At 39.7% G+C, this 18,711-nt stretch overlaps 2 protein-coding genes across 2 annotated transcripts; one reads left to right on the forward strand and one right to left on the reverse strand.

The window, feature by feature from the left end:
• The first annotated feature begins 1,112 nt into the window (after positions 1-1,112).
• znf648 (zinc finger protein 648) lies at positions 1,113-2,438 on the forward strand. Its single transcript, XM_063467672.1, has one exon. The coding sequence runs from the start codon at positions 1,113-1,115 to the stop codon at positions 2,436-2,438; it is 1,326 nt and encodes a 441-aa protein (XP_063323742.1).
• A 1,418-nt stretch (positions 2,439-3,856) lies between these two features.
• On the reverse strand, positions 3,857-18,614 carry sec16b (SEC16 homolog B, endoplasmic reticulum export factor). The gene is made up of 25 exons (XM_063466957.1): positions 18,487-18,614; positions 18,102-18,380; positions 17,767-17,858; positions 17,567-17,669; positions 16,847-17,049; positions 16,620-16,771; positions 13,879-13,940; positions 13,617-13,755; positions 13,264-13,494; positions 12,734-12,831; positions 10,398-10,479; positions 10,180-10,297; positions 9,988-10,099; positions 9,716-9,821; positions 8,935-9,072; positions 8,726-8,839; positions 7,016-7,091; positions 6,777-6,936; positions 6,501-6,664; positions 6,369-6,397; positions 6,106-6,213; positions 5,923-6,015; positions 5,730-5,844; positions 5,374-5,417; positions 3,857-5,288 (listed from the first exon to the last, which is right to left on the reverse strand). Exons 2-24 carry the CDS (start codon positions 18,362-18,364, stop codon positions 5,401-5,403), a joined length of 2,775 nt encoding a protein of 924 aa, XP_063323027.1. The 5' UTR covers positions 18,365-18,380; positions 18,487-18,614; the 3' UTR covers positions 3,857-5,288; positions 5,374-5,400.
• Positions 18,615-18,711: the final 97 nt, after the last annotated feature.

Raw genomic sequence — 18,711 nt, forward strand, 5'->3', positions numbered from 1 at the left:
AAAAAAACAAAACAAAACAAAACATGTCACTCACTAATAGCGAGTGCGAGTAAACTAAAAGTTAGCAAAAGTGTTTCCAGGTGTGTAATTTAAGGAGAGTTGCATTTTGTTTCTTCCTTGGCTTAAAGGCAATTTGAATGTCTCATTAACGCCCTCCTGAGAGTGTAACCTAAATATCAATGCGCGGACGGCGGCACTAACTCACACACTATCAAAAACATTTTATTTTTATTTGTTTATTTTGTTGTTGTTGTTTTAATTTCTATTTTTTTAAAGGTGTTAAAAACAAATTAATAAAAAGAAAAGAAAAAGAGTCACAAAAGAGTGTTGGTAAACTAAAAGTTAATTAAAAGTTAGTCTTTCCAGTTCAAGGATCCAACTTAAGCGAGTAAACTGTTAAAGTTTCCGACTTTCTACAGTCCAACGCAATCTGAAAGTCTCCGTCTGATGCAATTACTCAACAAGTCATATGTAAAACGGGTGGCAAGTTCAGTGAGCGGAGGGTAAATTGAGCCCGGCTGTGAAGATATAATTGCTGCTGCTGACTTGCAGGATAGATGCTGACCTACAGAGGCTTGCTGCCAAACTCCGCCCGTTAACGCAACCGGACATCTCTCATAGAGTTATACTAGTACCCGGGCTAGTATATCTCCCTGGCATCTCCGGGGTCTGACCTGCTCGCGTGGAGACTGCAGGGTAAGCTGCTCTATAAAATGATTTAATGTGTGAAATTACAAAATAATGAGTTGTTTTTATTTTTATAGTAATATAACCCTGCGGGAACACATAGTAAAGTTCTGGTGTCATATGACGAGCATGGTGCCAGAGCATGTGTGGGATATTTACAAGATACTGGTGCATGCAGCAACAGCAGACTTGCTGCAGAAAGTCTGTGTGGCATCAGTTATGAGTAAAAATAAATAAATAAATAATTCAAAACACATTTCTGACAAAATCATGTCATTCTGCAGATGTCTACTGGGACAGATGTTGACATAAAAAGGAAAAGGAAAAGGAAGGGAAGTGTCACTCATTTTCCCCTGGATGGACACATCTTGAGTAACACCCACAGTGTGAATATAGAGTCTTCATTTGGCAGTAATGGTGTAAGGATGGAGCCGTTCCCAGAGAGTAATGAGACTGGAATCCTTTATCTGAATCCTCAAACACCAAACTGCTCTCTTGTGGAGAGGTTTGCAGGGCTTTCACCAGGAGAAGAAACACCAATCCAGGATGAGCAAGAACACAAAGGGGCATTGCTACGATGCACTACATATACTAAGACCAATGAAATATGTAAACCAAATGACGTGCTCCTGGATGCTGTGACACAGAATGAAAGGATGTTCTTGAAACAATCCAAGAGCCAAAGTGATGTCTCAGACCAACAGAGGACATCTAAGCTAGAGTTAAGTAGTGAGGAATCTTCTCCAAGCGAAGGTGAGAATAAGACCAAACATCTGAATGTAAATAGTCCTTCACTTATGAAATTGCTTAAAAAGTGTAAAGACGACAAAATCCCTCGACTTTTGGTAGCAATGAAAAAACGCAGTGGAGTTGACACTGACTCAGAGGAACGTCCATTCAAATGCATGCACTGCCAATGGGCTTTCAAGAAGCTGTGCAACCTACAGAGTCACTTACAAACGCACACAGGCCTCAAGCCGCATGTATGTGATATATGTGGCAAGGCTTACTCTCATCAAGGCACGCTGCAGCAACACAAGCGTCTGCACACGGGTGAAAGACCGTATCACTGCCCCTTCTGTGTCAAAACCTATATCTGGTCCTCAGATTACCGCAAGCATATCCGTACACACACTGGTGAAAAGCCGTACATCTGTGACACCTGCGGCAAGGATTTCATCCGCTCTTCAGACCTGCGGAAGCATGAGCGGAACATGCACACCAATGACAAGCCCTTCCCATGCACGCACTGCGGCAAGACCTTCAATAAACCCCTAGCTCTGAAGCGCCACGAGCGTAAGCACCTGGGAGAAAGACCCTTCTCCTGCCCCGACTGTGGGAAGAGGTTTGCCCTGGCCAGCCGCATGGCAGAGCACCAGAAAATCCACAGAGGAGTGCGTCCTTTTGTCTGCTCTGTGTGCTCCAAGTGTTTCACAAAGTCCTCCAACCTGACCGAGCATGAAGCCATTCACAGCGGAGTGCGGCCCCATAAGTGCACAGAATGTGGCGTGGCATTTGCCATGGCTTCCCGTCTTGTTCGTCACCAGTTCATACATAGTAAAGAGAAGCCCCACAACTGCATGGGCTGCAGCAAGAATTTTAGCCACCCAGCAAAACTGAAGCTTCATCAGGAGCAAAACTGTGCAGGGAGGATTTTTGTTTGCACAGAATGTGACAAATCTTTCCAGTGTTCCACAAAACTTGCACAGCATGTGCAGAAACATGGGGACAAAAGTGTCGCAGCCTGTTAAAGACAAGAACTGTACATATCCATTACTGTGCTACAGCTGTTTCGTTTCAGTTTTTAAGGTCAAGAAACGTTCGACAAAAGGTTATAGGGCACCACTTTACATATGCTAATGTGCAATATTTATTTAGAGTGACATGAGCTGTAAAATGTTCACTCTGTTTCCCCAGGGTGCTGGGTTCCCACGAGAATGTCTTGGGATAAAAATTACCGCCAGCACAGCACTGACACTGGAGCTGACAGTTTAATGGTGTGATATGAAACTCATTAAAAGAGCACTGAACCCTTTTTTAAAACTGTGAATACACTGTAAATGTAATTAATGTTACCCACAATATAGCAGTTTTGCATTTAGGAAAGTCAGGCATTTTATCATACGACTTCTTCAATCATGCACTACAGCCATGAACTTTACAACACATTTCCCAAAGGAAGTGTGGAAATGCAGATGTCCACTCAGACTGGACATTAAATGTCTTTAGCCTGCCTCATACAAAGTCAGCGTAATGTTCACCTGTGCTCACTTGACAGTAGTTTAGGTAATAGTTGACAAGTTTTTGTCTTTCCTTGTTGTTCTTTATAAGGAAAAAAGGCACATCCCTTCCTCCTCCTTCTTTGTCCTGAATTTACAGACACACATAAATGCACCACCTCTCTGTAGCAACAGTGGCAGAAGCCAAACATACACTAGACATACCAGCTTCAAATGATAGGCAGCTTATTGTTCTTAACCCTTACGAAGAATAATACAAATACAATTAAAATATTTAAGTAATGCTCTTGAGTAGATAAGATTTTGCATCACTGATACTAAAAACATTACTGTGACAACATTAATAGACCAGTGCATTTTTAATCATTCAGGGAAGCTGGATTGCCAGTCAGTTACTGCTTACTGCTGATTTGGACTTTTTGGATGTGAATTTCATGTACTAGTACTTTGTATTCATAGTGCGCTTTCTTTATTCAACTACAGCATTTGTCATGCTTACTTTTGTAGTTTAATTTCTATTTTACCAATAGAAATACACATAGTGAGAAAAATTGAGTTTGCCCGTATACAAAGTGTGATATTTTCTAAACACAGTAATAGCATGTATGATATTGTACTAGATGTCAGATTCCTATATGTTAGGTTTAAATGTATTTTAATCATGCATGCTGCCATGTTCTGAGTTTTGGTTCTTTGTAATCATATTGCTACATGTACAAGAAGCGTAGCATGTTTGGAGTTTATCAGTGAACAAAAGTGAACTAGCATTTTACTGTGAATCCGAATCTCAATAAAGATTTTGTATAAGATGCCTGCCCTTTGAGGAGTTTTTTTTTATTTGTTTATTTTCCAATTATCAAAATATGAAACTTTGTTCAAAATATACTAGGTTCTAGTATAGTCTCACCTGGATGGCGTTTTAAGCAGTCTTGCATAAATCCACTCTGATAATTTGTATAGTGACACTTTATTGGCAGGAGGTATGCTGTAGTTCACATGCTGCTCATCTGCATGTGCGTGTTTGTTTGTGCGTGTGTTGAATTCAAGGCAAGCGTGTGCCACTCATTCTTGGCTACTGCAGACTAATCGTAAAAGGAGACGGCACCTGCCGTGTTGTCACTTGCTCTACATTAATTGAGAGGCTCTGTCGGGAATTGCAGCTATTTCTTGGCAAGATGTAATTATTCAATATGTGACTATTAACATGACTGCAGATACAGCTTTTAATAATACTTTCCTCTGCTGCAAGAATCTGCTGAAAAGCTAGAGAATAAACACATTTCATGTGGTTGTTTAGAGGTACAAAAAACACTGACATATACTTAAAGTCAAATGACTTAACAACATCCCAGTTACATCCAAACATGTTTACACGGTGACACAGAAATAAAAAAGGTCAATCTAAAATCAATTACAAGAGTATATATTACTGTTTTTTATATACAATTTAAAGAGCAGTGTGTAAAATCAACCTTTTATATGCTAAGCTCCATTTCATTACAAATAAGTCATCAGCACATAAACAGTTTGGTCCTGGAAGCGTCTGCTCTCTGGTGGGTGTAGAGGCTGTAAGAAGGTACTGGGTATTTGGCTGGTAGAGGTCTTCCCTGAGCTATCCTCCCCTCTCTCACCATGTGGTATCATCAATCTTGGCAGTATGACACTATTAGAAGACACTATTCCAATTTTATTTTCAGCATCTGTCCCATGTGCAATTTAAAATACAACTGTTGCACTTTTCAGATGACAAAAAATAATCAACTACTGCCCATGATGTGGTATAGCTCTGCAAAGCTGGGCTACAAATTATGCTTAAAAAGCTTCTGTGACCAAAGCATTTTTTAATGTGCGTCTTATTTCTGTTTTAAAACAGTGGTTAGAGCATAGATAATATAAAACACGATGTAACTGCAGTGGTATATGTGTGTATATCTTTAAATATTTTCCATGCTTATATTTAGCTGGATATTTAATTGCAGCATATAGCACAGATGATCGTGGCATAGTGATCACAGTTACACCAACATTTTTTGCCACAGTAGAACTTCAGCCCCAGTGTTGCTGGCGTGATTGCTCTGAGTTAAGCTATCCCTTTCCCAAGATATGTACTGCGTCTGCTGGTAATTTCCCCTAAGTCAGCTTTTAGAACACACACCTCAGCTGTTTTTGTCACTGCAATATGAGTTGATATCCAAGTCGATGCAGAGTATTCCTGTAACTAACAAGGAACATGATTTTTGCAAGCTGTAGGATTTTAAAGGGCATTACTAAAAAAGAACTAGTGAGCGGTATGCATCTTACAGTACACGACATATGGCGTGACATTGTGATATCCTCACTTTTGGTGCAAGACGCATGATCCTGCAAACAGAACATGTTTAGTTAACGTCAATCCGTAAAGCACTATAAAGAATCGATATGCTTATCTTTAAATAACTTAATTTACCTGTGACAGAGGTGAGTCTCACAGTTTCTAACCCAGCTGCTGGCCTATAGTGAAGACATGGGTATTTAAAGAAAATGCTCACATTTGTAGAGTTAAATGGAGGTAAAATGTCCTTAGTAACAGCCAAACCTCTGCAATGTTTAAGTTTCTGCACTAAAAAAAATCCAAGCGGTGTACATCATGACTGTAAAATATGAAACTGGACACGCTAGCTAAGACACTCACTGACCTCAGAACATACCATAAGAATGTGGAAGCTGACAACATGTTTATGTTGAAATCTATTATTAAAATAGTGATAAGTGACTAACACTGACGCAGAGCCAGAATATTATGTAACCGATCACGTGACCCACCTGCTTTCCTTGAGAATGGATTAATCCCAGCAGTGGAAGACTGTGGTGGAAACATGCCAGGAGGGACACTGGCAGGCGGGGGAGGAGGACAGACGTCAGCAGATGGCGAAAAGTCCTGTAACATACACAGCGATTAGTATCATTAAATGAAAACTGAGATCACATCTGAGCTCATAGTATGCTTGATACTTACTGTGTGAGCTGGGCTTCCCTGCTCTGAAGCCTCTTTTTGGACCACTTTAGGTTTTGACTTGAACCAGCCACTGAACCATCCTTTCTTTGTGTTCTGCTTTTAACACAGAACAAAGTGTGATGCATGTAAACTAATTCTAATGTCACTGAAAGCTATGTGATATATGATAGGCAGCCCACCCACCTGTTTAGGAGGCTCAGTGGTGTCCTCAGAAGCTTTTAATCCTTGAGGGACAATCTGCTCGACTTGTCCCGGCTGACTGAAGTTCGTCTCAATCATCTGACCGTGCATCTTCAAAGGCAAATAAAGGCAAATATTTAAACTTATAAGCAACACTAATCAATGCACAGCACAATACATTTGAATGCAATCTTTAAAATTATGCTTATGCGATAAAAAAATCAAAGCAAAAAGTTGCCAGCGGAATATTAAAATGCATTTCTCACCATCCCTGCTCCACAGGATGCTTCGGCCCCTGTAAAAGCAATAAAAACAAAATGTCACACTGACTCACCACGGGCCATAGTAAATACCCGAACAGAGAAGGGAATGATTGCTGTCTAACATTAGAGTCTCACCCTCTGCTATTGCTGGCAGATTATTTGGAGGACAATGTTGTGAGGCACTTCTGACTTCAGCACTATCCGTGTTATGATAACTGAAATTCTGGCTTGGAGCCACTGTGGGCACTGAGGGAGTATAGGCCACTGTTACCGGTGTAGCCGGGCAGTTGGCCTGTGGCCTAGACAAAGAGGCAGAGAGAGATCAGTGACATAATAGACTCTGTCAGGACTCAGTTACACATATCAAGTAAGAGTGTTGTCTGTGTGAAGGAAAAAGTAAATGAGGCACACCAGTCCTGAGCTGCTCCCATGCCCCATGACGTCACTGCCATTTCCTCAGTGTCTCCTCCATCTTCATGCAATATGCTTTCTTGGTCCTCAGGGCCTCTATAATAAAGGAGTTCAGGCTCAGGACTCTGAATGCCATGGCTCAAATCATCTAAATCTGATTCTGCATAGGAAAAAAAAGCATTTTATTAAGGTATACTTCTGCTCTACAGTGTGAAAAAAGCTACACAATGCAAAGTTACCTGAGGGCATTTCATGTGACATAACAGTATTCTCAGGAGCTGGCTGGTATGCTTCAGGAGAGTCAACAGTTCCAGTCTAATAAAGATAACACCATATTAGTTACAGAGCTTAAGTTCCACTACAGCTATGTTAGCAGTTTGAGTTTGTACCGTGTACACTCCACAGATGCTAATATTTCCCAAGTACGATGAAATTAATTTGACAATCATTTTGTTATAAAGCCAAAATTACAATAGTTAAAAAGAAGTGAAAAACTGGTGGTGCTAGATGAAAGGAGCTAGAGCTGTCTTTGCAAAATTCAGAAGCAACCATTCAATATGTTCATCTTATGTCAAACTTGTCATCATAGGCTACAGTACCTGGGATCCCTGCATGTCTGTACCAAATTTCATGGTAATCCATCCAATAGCTGCTGAGATATTTTAGTTCGCCCTACAGTAGAGGAGCAACCACCAGATGGGATAACATTACCAACTCTACTGACACAGTAACATGACTAAAAAAGCTTTGCTACACAACTGGCATACAGGCATAACCAATATTCAATACATTTTATAATGATTATTAATAATTATTTTTAGTAGCATAATCAGCCCTGAATGTTTACATAAATATGGAAACTGAAGCAATTTAAGGGACCGTTTTTATTCCTTTAAAATCTATTAAAGTAGGTTTTCTTTCTTATTAATGAGTAAGTAAAGGGATTTGAAACATAGAGAAAGATATAATGAAAATATTTAGCAGTCTATCATAAATGGCTGTGAGGCAGGCAGGATATGAACCCAATACGCTGGATTCAGGAAATGGAATATGAACTCAAAAAACAGCTCTAATGCTGTAGTCTTCAATGTGGGGCTGTAACCAGGAATCAGAAACCTACGAATCTAGGGTAAAATTCAGAACAATGGAGCACATAACCAAGAGTAAAGCAGGAACCGCAGGAACCACCGAAAGCATGGAGCAGAGGAGCACATAACACTGAGAAAGGACACAACAAAGGGCAAGAGGAGACCTGAGTTATAAATACACACAAGGTAATTAGATAGATGGGAAACACCAGGGAACACAGCTGGAACTAATCAGGGAAATTAGACTCAGGAAAGTAAAACTGAACACTAAACATGTAGGGCAAAGGTTAACAAAATGAACCAGGAAATAACTAAGGGAGGCAGGAATACACAGAGACCCAAACCAAACCTAAACATGAAAAAACTAGATGTGAAATCAAAACTTTGAAATAAAATATAAAGAAATCAAGAAACACTTTAATTAAAAAAACAATGGTGTCCTAGACCCAGGGACCATGACACAACCATCAGAACAATGATGATTTGCGATCCTAATTCATGAAACAGCTTCCTACTACTTATTGATATATCACAAGAACCCAACAGTAACTTATGTGTGCAAATAATACCACTGATATCTGAAAAAATATGCATCACTTACCGTTTTGATTAGGTACCTCGTATCACTCCTGTTCAAGGTGTGATGAAGTAAAAATGTGCACAATAAAATCACAAGTCACTTGTGAGCAATTGTGATTGCTGACAGTGCTGAATTGATGCTAAGCTAAATGAGAAACCCTCATATATCATACATTTCCTCCGCGATTTAATTCTTCCTTGTACAGCAGTGAGAACGGAGACATTTCTTCTCACACACAGGTAAACATAGTATTATATGAAAAGACTGAAGAACCTGATCACCTGTAAACTGTGGTGCCTAGCACGTAGATGCTTCAGCCAATCAGGTTCTTGCCCGTCTCTATGGAGCCCTGCTTCACTGAACTGACCCTCTGAGTATCTCAGTCTGTCTGACAGCTGCAAGAAAAACATACATACAGTATAACCATTGTGTCGTAATTGAACAGATCACTGATAGTTAGTCAGATATGTAAGACAACCTTTAGGTTTACCTTGATGACCTCCCCGGTCAGCACAAAGAAAGGCTCCTGATGCCTGAGGATCGCCTGTCCGACCACCTCACAGTAATGAAAGGCCTGAGATGAAAGCCCACAGTCCAACAGACGATTGGCGTACAGGAACTTATACACCTGACCAAAATACAACAATAACCACAGTCATGCATTTATTGCAGATTTAATGGTAATGATTCCAAATATATAAGTCTTTGCTAAGAGTTGTTTGATCTAATGCAGTGAGTCTAAAATAGTGTCCAGAGATAAAAAAAAAAAAGATGGGCTTAGTTTTGCTGGCAATCTTTATCCTTCAAGAGCAGGTCCTCTACCAGAGGCCTAGGAGTTGAGGGTCCAAGCAGTATCTTTGCTGTTCCTAGGACTGCGATCTTCTGGACAGAGATCTTGGAAGTTGTTCCTGGGATTTGATGGAGCCACTCGACTAGCTTGGGAGTCACTGCACCAAGTGCTCCAATTACCACTGTTACCTTCACCTTCCAGATCTTCTCAAGGACCATACATTGCAACAAAAAGTTATTCTGATTCTGAATGAACTGTTAATGTATTATCTTCCTGCACTGAATCCAAACTAGAAACCTTTTGTTAAACTGTGTAAAAGTGTCTAATAAATTGATGGGGGGAAATGTATTCTATGTGCTAGTGGAGCTCTGTTATCATGGAAAAATGTTAGACGTTAGATGACACAGAGAAGATTCTGTGCCTTTAAATTTGATATTTCCATTTGGTAAACCTTTAACACAAAAATATAAGTGGCACCCACCTGAAAGGAGGGTATTGAAAAGTGTTTGTTCCCAAGAGTCTGGCAATACTCATATAGTTCAGTGCACTGGATGGCAGTGTTTGTGGCAAAGCACTCAAACAATTTCCTAGAGGAAATAAAAACAGACAAATTCAAAGCAAAGAGATGATAGAAATTAAGATCAAAATAAGACATGCACGTGTTTCAGTAGAAAATTAAGCTCGTGCTGTCAGTATAACCAGATGAACAGCACTTGGACTGATGAATGGCAGCAAGTTGGAATCACAACTCACCTGTGGCTGCTGCCTAGAAGTACCAGTCTCTCAGCCTTCTGTGTAAACACCCCGAAGGGAACACTGGCTGTCAAGTAGCACACATGGGCAGCATGTATGAGGCCTCTGGAGGCTGCACAGGGAAAAGCAACACAACACATCAGTTTGTATGTGTGTGCATGACAACCTGTCAGTCAGTCGGTGTATCAGTACCGAGTGTATCTCCCATGGTGACGATGGCCTTCTGTTGGATGGCTGGATCTCCTGTCTCATTGGAGAGCATAACAGCCAGATGGGGCCTCCAGTCTCCCCATTTTTCATTTCCACAGCACTGAGCACAGAAAATCACTATTAAACCTTAGTAATAAGATACAGGCTATAGCATAAGCTTGTCTTCATATAAGAGTTTTGTTAGGTCCTGGATATTTTACCGTGGCTGCAGCAGGAATTCTCCCAGACAGCAGCTGGAAGAGAGTCTGGAGGGGATCACTGGGCGTTAGCTGGCCTGTAAACCTGCCAACAGAGCATCCTGTGTCACTGCACGTCTTAAGCAAGGCTTTACAAAAACAGGAACTATCCCATTTAAAGTGCATCTGTTCTGCTAGTATGCACACAAGTGAAACACCACACTGATAGCTCAAATTCTGCCCCTCTTGTCAATCACAAATCAAAATCAGTCTGCCTATCTGCCAGCCTTCTCCCCAGACATTCCTCTACTGACAACCTGCTGCTGGGCTGCTGAGACATCCCACTTAGTCTGTAAAAATAGTCTGTAAAAACTAGATTGGGTTACATGATAAATGGCTCACGGGAGTTTAATGAGAATATCTGTATTATAGTGATTTCTGTTTATTATTGTTAATGAAAACTAAATAAAAAAGAGAACTAGAAATAAATTATTTTAATTATGAGGCTTTGGTACCGATTTTTATTGAGAGTGTATGACGGTAAGCCAACTATTATTCTGTAATACGTTTGGTGAACTTTTCAAATGTTTCCACTGACAAACAGCACCTATATTGTCATTAATTAGTTAGTTAGTAAAAATGACAGTGAAACTGAAAAAATAAATAAACATTTTGAAAACAATTAAAACCAATCAGCGCGGTTACACACACACACACACACACTCTGAAACTCTGAAAAATAGCTGAAGCTCAAATTAATTGAAACAAAAATATAAAACAAAAAAATAAATACAATATTGTGCAAAAGCCAAAGAAAAAAGTTTCAAGCCACTAATTTTTTCATATTTTGCTAGAAAAATTGGAAATGGGTGCTGTGTGAATAGTTGAAGCTTGGGCAAACACACATGAAAACTGAGTATTTATGGCAAACTGAGTTTGTACAATTATAATGATCAGGTATGAATATCTTTATTTTTTCAAAACAACCTAAACTCTCTTAGGCAGCTTTGTCATAATTTCTTTAGGTAGTCTTCAGGAATACTTCTCCAGGCTTTTTGAAGGACATTCAAAGCTCTTCTTTGGAAGGTTGATGGCTTCTGCTTCATGACAGAACCTCCACTGTGTTTTCAGAATGGTGGTAGATACTCACTACAAGACTTGTTGCCACTGATTGTCAGTCCATGCTTTGATTAATTTAGCATAGTGGAAAGGCTCATTCAGGATGATCAATTCTAGGGAAGCTTCAGTAGATAGATCAAATGAAGTGATAGATGTAATTCTCAGGTACACTTTCAGCTCTTTGCTGGATTTTTTCCCCCTATTTCTAAAGGATATTGCTTTCAGATGCTGCTTCATCTGCTGTAGATAGATTTTAGGGCTGCTACACCTTATTTTATCCCCCCTTTGTCAAGTTTCCCGTTTTCATTTTTTAGGATATGTGCCAGGTTTTTGATTAAATGCTCTATAGGAATCACCTTGCTGGGACAAAAATATATTATATGCCTGTGAAACTGTGTTTTATTCAGTGTTCTTTATAGATTCAACTACATAAATGGGAATAATTTATACCTTTGCGACAGGCTACTGGTGACAAAGTGATTAAAGAAATCATTTAAGATTGGTTCTTTGCTAAGTTTTGTGTGTGTAGACACAAGACTGGTTCATCTCTTGAGTTCGGTGCCTTGTTATGTTTGAATGAGTCATAGGTCAGTGTTAAATGTGTTAAAAGGGAACAATCTCAAAAATGGACAGATACCTGGACTGGACTGGACTGAAAATGAGTGAAAAGCAGTCAATGTCCAACGAAAAAACTTTGAAAGACCTTCAGAAAGCCTGGAGAACTATTGCTCAAGACCACTCCAAATCTAGTTTCCTGTTCTGGAAGCAGAATATGTAACCTCTACTTTTAAAAAGTAACCTTCTCATCACTAGTCCTAATCTTAGCTGTACTTGCGCCTAAAGGCAGGAGAGTCTGGGTACTCACTGTGATTGCTTTCAGCAAAAACAATCAGATCTCATTTTAAAATATTTCTGTCTGGTATATCAGATCTCTAAGGTACTGTTGGACAAATGCAAAACCTCTTGGGAGTGCTAGAGGAAGTTACTGGAACATCAAAGTTTCTGTGATTCATCCTCTGAGGACTTGAAAGTCCAAATTTTGTGGAAATATATCTAATATAAGTCTGGACCAAAATGGACCGACAGAAACATTGTTCACACTTCCTAGTAGCGCTAACGCAAGTGTGAAGGAAGCCATAAGTATCTAAGTTTAGCAATTCTTGACAAATTACCACTTGTACATAGAGCTGTGTGCTGATTTCTCTCAGCTGTCACGTCTCTGAGGCCATGGGTTTTCTCACCTGTTCAGTACAGTCATATAGGACCTGTTGTCCATTTTGCTGGCCAGAAAAAGTGCATGTCCCCACAGGCCGCTGGTCATAGCCGACTCCAGGGCCTCCTGAAAACCATATATGAAAGATACAGACTGAGCTACAGTACACAGTACAGAATGATTAATATTTGATTATTTTATCCTGACTAAATGTGACTGACTAAATTCTTGCATATATTCACATGAATTTAACTTGATTAGTTTCATTTCATGCTAATTTATATATTTACTCCAGAGCATACCAGAGGAAACATTGTAAATTTGCATTCATTATATAATATCATATTACCTGTTGCTCTAAAGAGGACTCTATAATGTTTCACACAAAATCAAACATTAGAATAAAGTGCAGAGGATTAAAACTAAAATCATGTCTCATGATCACATTAATTTATCTTGGCTCTGTGCAGTGGGCCTGACGTCTTTTGAAACCACTAGAGTTAAATGCTAGACTTGTCAGCAGTAGTTAAAAAGATGATTAAAGGTGAATGTGGAGACCTTCTTTCTTCCAGCCAGCAGTAGTTGAGTGTAGGTCTGCAGGCCCTTCTCAGAGTTCTCTGAACTAAAGCTGCTCCAGTTTCCTGTGAGCAGGTCGTCTCCTTTGCAAGGTGGTGCTTCAGCAGTTGTATCCTCATTGAAGTCAATAAGTGTGGGGGCATCTGATGGGCAGCTTCCATCTGAATGTGAGTCCTGCATCAGCAGCTCTGCGATATCTGACCCGACTATTTGCTAAAATACCAAAATACAGTGACAACTGTATCAAAAATAATCACGATAATTGCCCTGATGTCTCTCTGATGGCAATGTGATCCCTCTACATACTGTGTAATGCCAACACATAATTCACTTACTCCATTCTGTCTGCAGAGCAATATCAGAATATTCCACAAAAGGGCAGCAGAGCTTTTATCTTGCAGTTTGTTGTCTCTCATGCAGGCGCCTGCCATCTGGTGGGCAAACTCTATAGCATCCACTTTGTGCAAATCCTCCCTTCAGTAAAATATACATAACATTCAAACATGGAAGTCTCACAAGTCTAATAATAATCCTAGATCTGGCATACAGCTGAATGCAGTTTGTTATTGTCAGAATTACAAAACCAAAGACAATTACCTGGTTAAAGGCCCTGGGAAGCTTCTCATTTCATGCTGCTCCTGTGTCTCACTTAGAATAACCTATGTACATTTAAAGACAAAAATAATGTCTTGAAACCTTACTGGAACCATTACTGCTAATGTTTTATTGTAAGGTCCAATTTACTCTCCTGTAGCTGTAAATTATAAAGGTATTTCTAAAACAAAGATAAAAACAAAAAAGCCAATTTCTGCAAGATTTACTATTTAGTACAGAAACCTGGATAGTATTAACTACTGTAGTTACTAACGTACCTAGTGGTTATATTTAAGATTATAAGGTGTCAGTCTGCTGAACCACAACCCCAATACAAGTCTGGATCAGCCCTCTGTGTACAAAAACAGAAAAAAAGTCCAGCCTCTGACCCCGAGTGTTACCCAGCAGGCTAAATTTCAGGGGGAAACGTTTAACTGTTTATAGACTCATATCCACTGTTTTACTATAACTTTTAGTAAAAAATAAAATAAAATTTAAAACACTAGAGGTACATTTGAAGAGAAAAATCCTCCATCAAGACTTATTCTCCCATGTGCAGTTTCAAAACATGGATTCATACTGAAACTGACAGCAGACAAAACAGAACTAAAACTATGGTGGACAAAATGTGCCACATCGAGTAGAAATATAAAAAATATATTTGTAGCTACTGAGTAGTGGAAAACATTATTGCAGTGTATTTCTTTTTTATTGACTTAAAACTCAAAACTAATGTGCAGCAAAGACCAATATTCACCAATTAATAACCCTAACTACTCTGTGACATAAATATTTTCAAACTCAAAGAGTTTTTAGGTTTCCAAGAAACCATTATACATGCTGATGTGTGTTACACGTTTCAGGGGAATACAAAGCAACAACAGAAAAAAATAATGTATTCTGTATGTATTTATTTATTTTATTTGTTATGGACCCGTGTGTTTCTTTAATAAAGTGAAACTAAACTAAACAAATGACAATGCATGAAATAATAATATTAATGAATAATTATCACTGACATGAGTAAAATAATTGTGGATTTGTGAAATCCTTTCCAACAGACCCAAATCAATCCTATTAGTCTGACTATAGTATACCTTTAGGACCCTTAAGGTCCATGAGAGTGCTATAATTTTCATCTGGTAAAAGATTAGTAGCATCCTCCATGAAAATCTGTTGCTTTTTTTTAAACAACTTGACTGTGAACCAATGTTCCCTCTAATTTTTCGTGTGTCTGAGCGAACACACAAACTCCCTGAGCGATCCCTTGGACCACTGTGAGCGACATCAGACGTGTGCACTGTGGTCACGCCAGCATCAAATCCATCTAAGTTACATGGTTTATTAAAATAATCAAATTACAGCATTTACATTTATGCCAGACTACTTTTAATTAACTGCTTTAGCCCACTTACAATAAAATAAAATAAAAAAATCTTGTTCATGGCCTGTGTAGTATGTTAACACTATTGGAAGTAAAAATAACTTGAACTCCAATTTCGAAAACAAAACTTTCTTCTTTCTTTTTTTTATAAAGCTCTGACTTGTATTATGAGTCTGTGGTCTGGGAGAGAGTCCTGTAACTCTGTCTGCAAAATACAGTATATAATGACCAATGTTGGGCAATTAATTATATAGTTACTTCTTCAAAAAAGTAACTGAGTTTTGCAAACAACAAAGTTTTTTGGAGCTGCTTACCTAAAAATGCAGCCAATGCGTTTTTTTGAATAAACATTTCAAACTATTTACAGAACAATCAGGTGTTCTGCATTAAATTTGATGCCACACAAATTATTTGTGCCACTCCAAAAAATAATTTCTGTCCACTATGAGATAAAGGAGAACATCACAGCCTGATACCCGCAGGCCTGACAACAGGAGATGTATCACTCCTGTAACACCTGTAACATTCAGCAGTCCCCTCATTGTTCTGACACACACAACAAAACTATTGACTACACTACACACTAACTACACAAGATTTGCGCTAAACTTCTCAAATCTCTCACATCTCAAAACACCGCCGTTACTCCTAAAACTTTCCCCGTTTCTTAACAACTAAATGCCACGTTGCCATATCATTTTTTGATTGGTCGACATGGTACTCTTTGGACGAATAGGAAAGGCAGAGGGGGGTGGGGTTTGTTTTTGCTCACAGGCGGAGAGTGCTTTCGAGCCTTTTTTCTTATAAAACGCCGTTTTTACCGTTTCTTCCCGCAGTAAATATAAACAACGATAGTATTCAGGAAGAAAACCAAACATTGCAGATATTTTTATCATAACTCTGGTTTTACGTGGCCTATCAACACAATTTAAAAACTGGTATAAAGTCCACACTTTTCCCATCAGTTGTTCCGTCTGTCCTGCTCACATCTCCAATGGTTGTACACGTTGTCATTAACGTGGCTTCACTCCACATTAGCCACGCCGCTTTGCTAGCTAAAACACCGGTGTCAGCACATAAGGACGCTGTCGTAGCCTGTCAACGACGTTGATTGGCTGCGTATATACGCATTATTGGCTGAACTATGGGATAAGGTGGCATCGTTCTAATCCCATATGGGAGCATCCAGTCACTTACTGACTAACACTGCAAAACAGAATTGTTAAAGTATTAATTTTAATTTCAATTTAGGTTGTATTTTTTGTTTTGCGCAACGCAGATTTTCTGTGCGCATAGACCGTGCCAGCAGTGCGCAATTGCGCACGTGCGCAGCTTAGAGGGAACATTGCTGTGAACCTACCTCCAGACTGTGGATTTCCAGGTGGCTGACATTCTCCTGTGCTGACAAGCCTGTAGTGACCCGAATCAGTTGACCCGCAGGCCCAAAACTGACAACAGCATGAGGGATCGAGTACTTCAGAGGAGCTGACACCTGATGCACATGTGCTTGGTCTGAGGAAATACAAAGCTTTGAAAAAAGAGGCATAAGCAGAGACGATGTGGACGTGAGAGGAACTGCGTGCTCACCTCCATAGGGTTGAGGGGCAGCGTCACTGTGTTCGGCTCCATTCATGTACTGACTCAGCTCATAGCTGCTGGAAGATAACCCTGAGTTTTTGGAGCTTTCTAATGTCCCAAGGTAAAAAGAGGAAATCTCTTCATTGTCTCTGGGGGGATTGTCCTCAAAGTCATTGAGGTAATGCTGAGAGCTGTCTCTCACCTGGTTGTACCTGAAAGAAATGCATTTTCATGTGCATTGCTTCCTTCTTTACTGCAAGAACACATAGCAGTTAAGTCTATGCTGTATTCGTGTGACTTTCTTGCTCACAGAATTTGCAGTGATTATTAGACAGACTGTAATGCAGGAAGTATGTTTGTTTTTTTAATAAATATTTAGGCATTAATTGTTTATACTTGCCTGTTTGTTGAATTCTTGTGTACACATTCTCCCCTAGCTTACTTCTACACCCACGATATTGATCAAGAGTGACCATCTATCACCACAACATATTATACTGAAACTTGTAATATCCAACACCCCAACATTATAGGTTTTCTTTTGCTTTTTATTGTTTCTGCTTTTTTTGTTTTTATTAAACCCTCCAAACAAACTTTGTAGTGCTAGAGAACCGTTTAACCTGTCAACATTTCTGGATGTACCTCTCTCTTTTGTGCAGGTATGATTTTCACAGTAACATCAGATAGCAAAGGCATTGACTTTGATAGAAGTAGAGTGCACTGACCCACCTGTACTCCTCAGCATTCACGCTTCCTAGTTGTTCTTGGTTGTGTGCCCTGTCATGGTACCGATCTGCTCTCCGTGGTTCTTGAGGACCCCACTGGCCACCATCTTAAAAAACAGCGTTACACATCATCCCATCTCTCTTATACAGAGCGTAGAAGATGACTTAAAAAAAAAAAAGCTTGGCTGTTTTGTATCACTACACCTTGTCGTCCATGCTGCCCTCTGTAGTAGTCATAATAACCATAGCTGTCTCTGTAGTCCCAGTGGCTGTAAGGTGGATAGTCATACCCGTGCCTGAAAATAAAGGTGAATCTTAATGAAGTTATTACATTTGTGTATTTCCATCATCTGTGATGCACTGCATATCCCATCATGCGCTGTTAGCAAGGACAGAAAGCTACACTCAGCTCAGTGTTGGAACCAGGCCTCTTTTACCAACTGTTGTGCAACCTTTATCCTACATTGCATTCACAAACACACTAATAATACCCAAATAATAACTAGTAGCCAGTTGGGGTAACTTGCAACTGTACAAACCTGGACAGAGGTCTTTGGTGCTCAGGTCCATACCCATACTGATACTGCTGACTGTTGTATGGATAAAAGTCAGGTCTAGGCAGAGGGAAATGAGCACTGTAATGGGCATCAGGATGGCCCCAGTGCCTGTCCCTCTCTCTGAGGTCCGGAGGTGGATAGAGCTGGTCCCTTTCCTGCTGAGAGTGGCTGGTGTATCCCTCTCTGTCTTTTGTTCTGTGGGAATGACGGCCTGTGTCCGGCCAGTAGTGACCTCTGTGATCCATGATGACCCTTTAACACCTGCGGTAAAAAAAAAAAAAGAAAAAAGGGAAATGTCTGCAATCATTAATTCGCAGTGTAAAGTAAAATCAGCAGAAAGAAAGTCGCAAACGTTTGTTATACTTACAGCTCACACATCCCAACCGTAGTCAAAGTACATCCACAAATGCCACATCACTCCATGGGAAACTCACAACATGAGCTGATAACAAATCGGTATGATAACAAGAGGATAAAGTTCACAAAATACTGTGACCCATAAAAAATGTCGTCTCGGTGCTCTGGAGGTGAAATCAGAGTAAATCCAAGTGCGAGGAATATATACATATATATATTAGCATAGCATAGTTAC

The sequence above is a fragment of the Pelmatolapia mariae genome, linkage group LG23 (assembly GCF_036321145.2).
Source record: "Pelmatolapia mariae isolate MD_Pm_ZW linkage group LG23, Pm_UMD_F_2, whole genome shotgun sequence".
Lineage (NCBI taxonomy): Eukaryota > Metazoa > Chordata > Actinopteri > Cichliformes > Cichlidae > Pelmatolapia > Pelmatolapia mariae.

Excerpts from the sequence above, each read along its gene's own strand:
- znf648 (XM_063467672.1), top strand. The coding sequence starts at position 1,113 with ATGGAGCCGTTCCCAGAGAGTAATGAGACTGGAATCCTTTATCTGAAT.
- sec16b (XM_063466957.1), bottom strand. The coding sequence starts at position 18,364 with ATGGATCACAGAGGTCACTACTGGCCGGACACAGGCCGTCATTCCCAC. Across the intron at positions 17,859-18,101 it reads CACCAAAGACCTCTGTCCAG|GCACGGGTATGACTATCCAC; the intron begins GTTTGTACAGTT and ends CTTTATTTTCAG. Across the intron at positions 16,772-16,846 it reads TGCCCCTCAACCCTATGGAG|ACCAAGCACATGTGCATCAG; the intron begins GTGAGCACGCAG and ends GTATTTCCTCAG.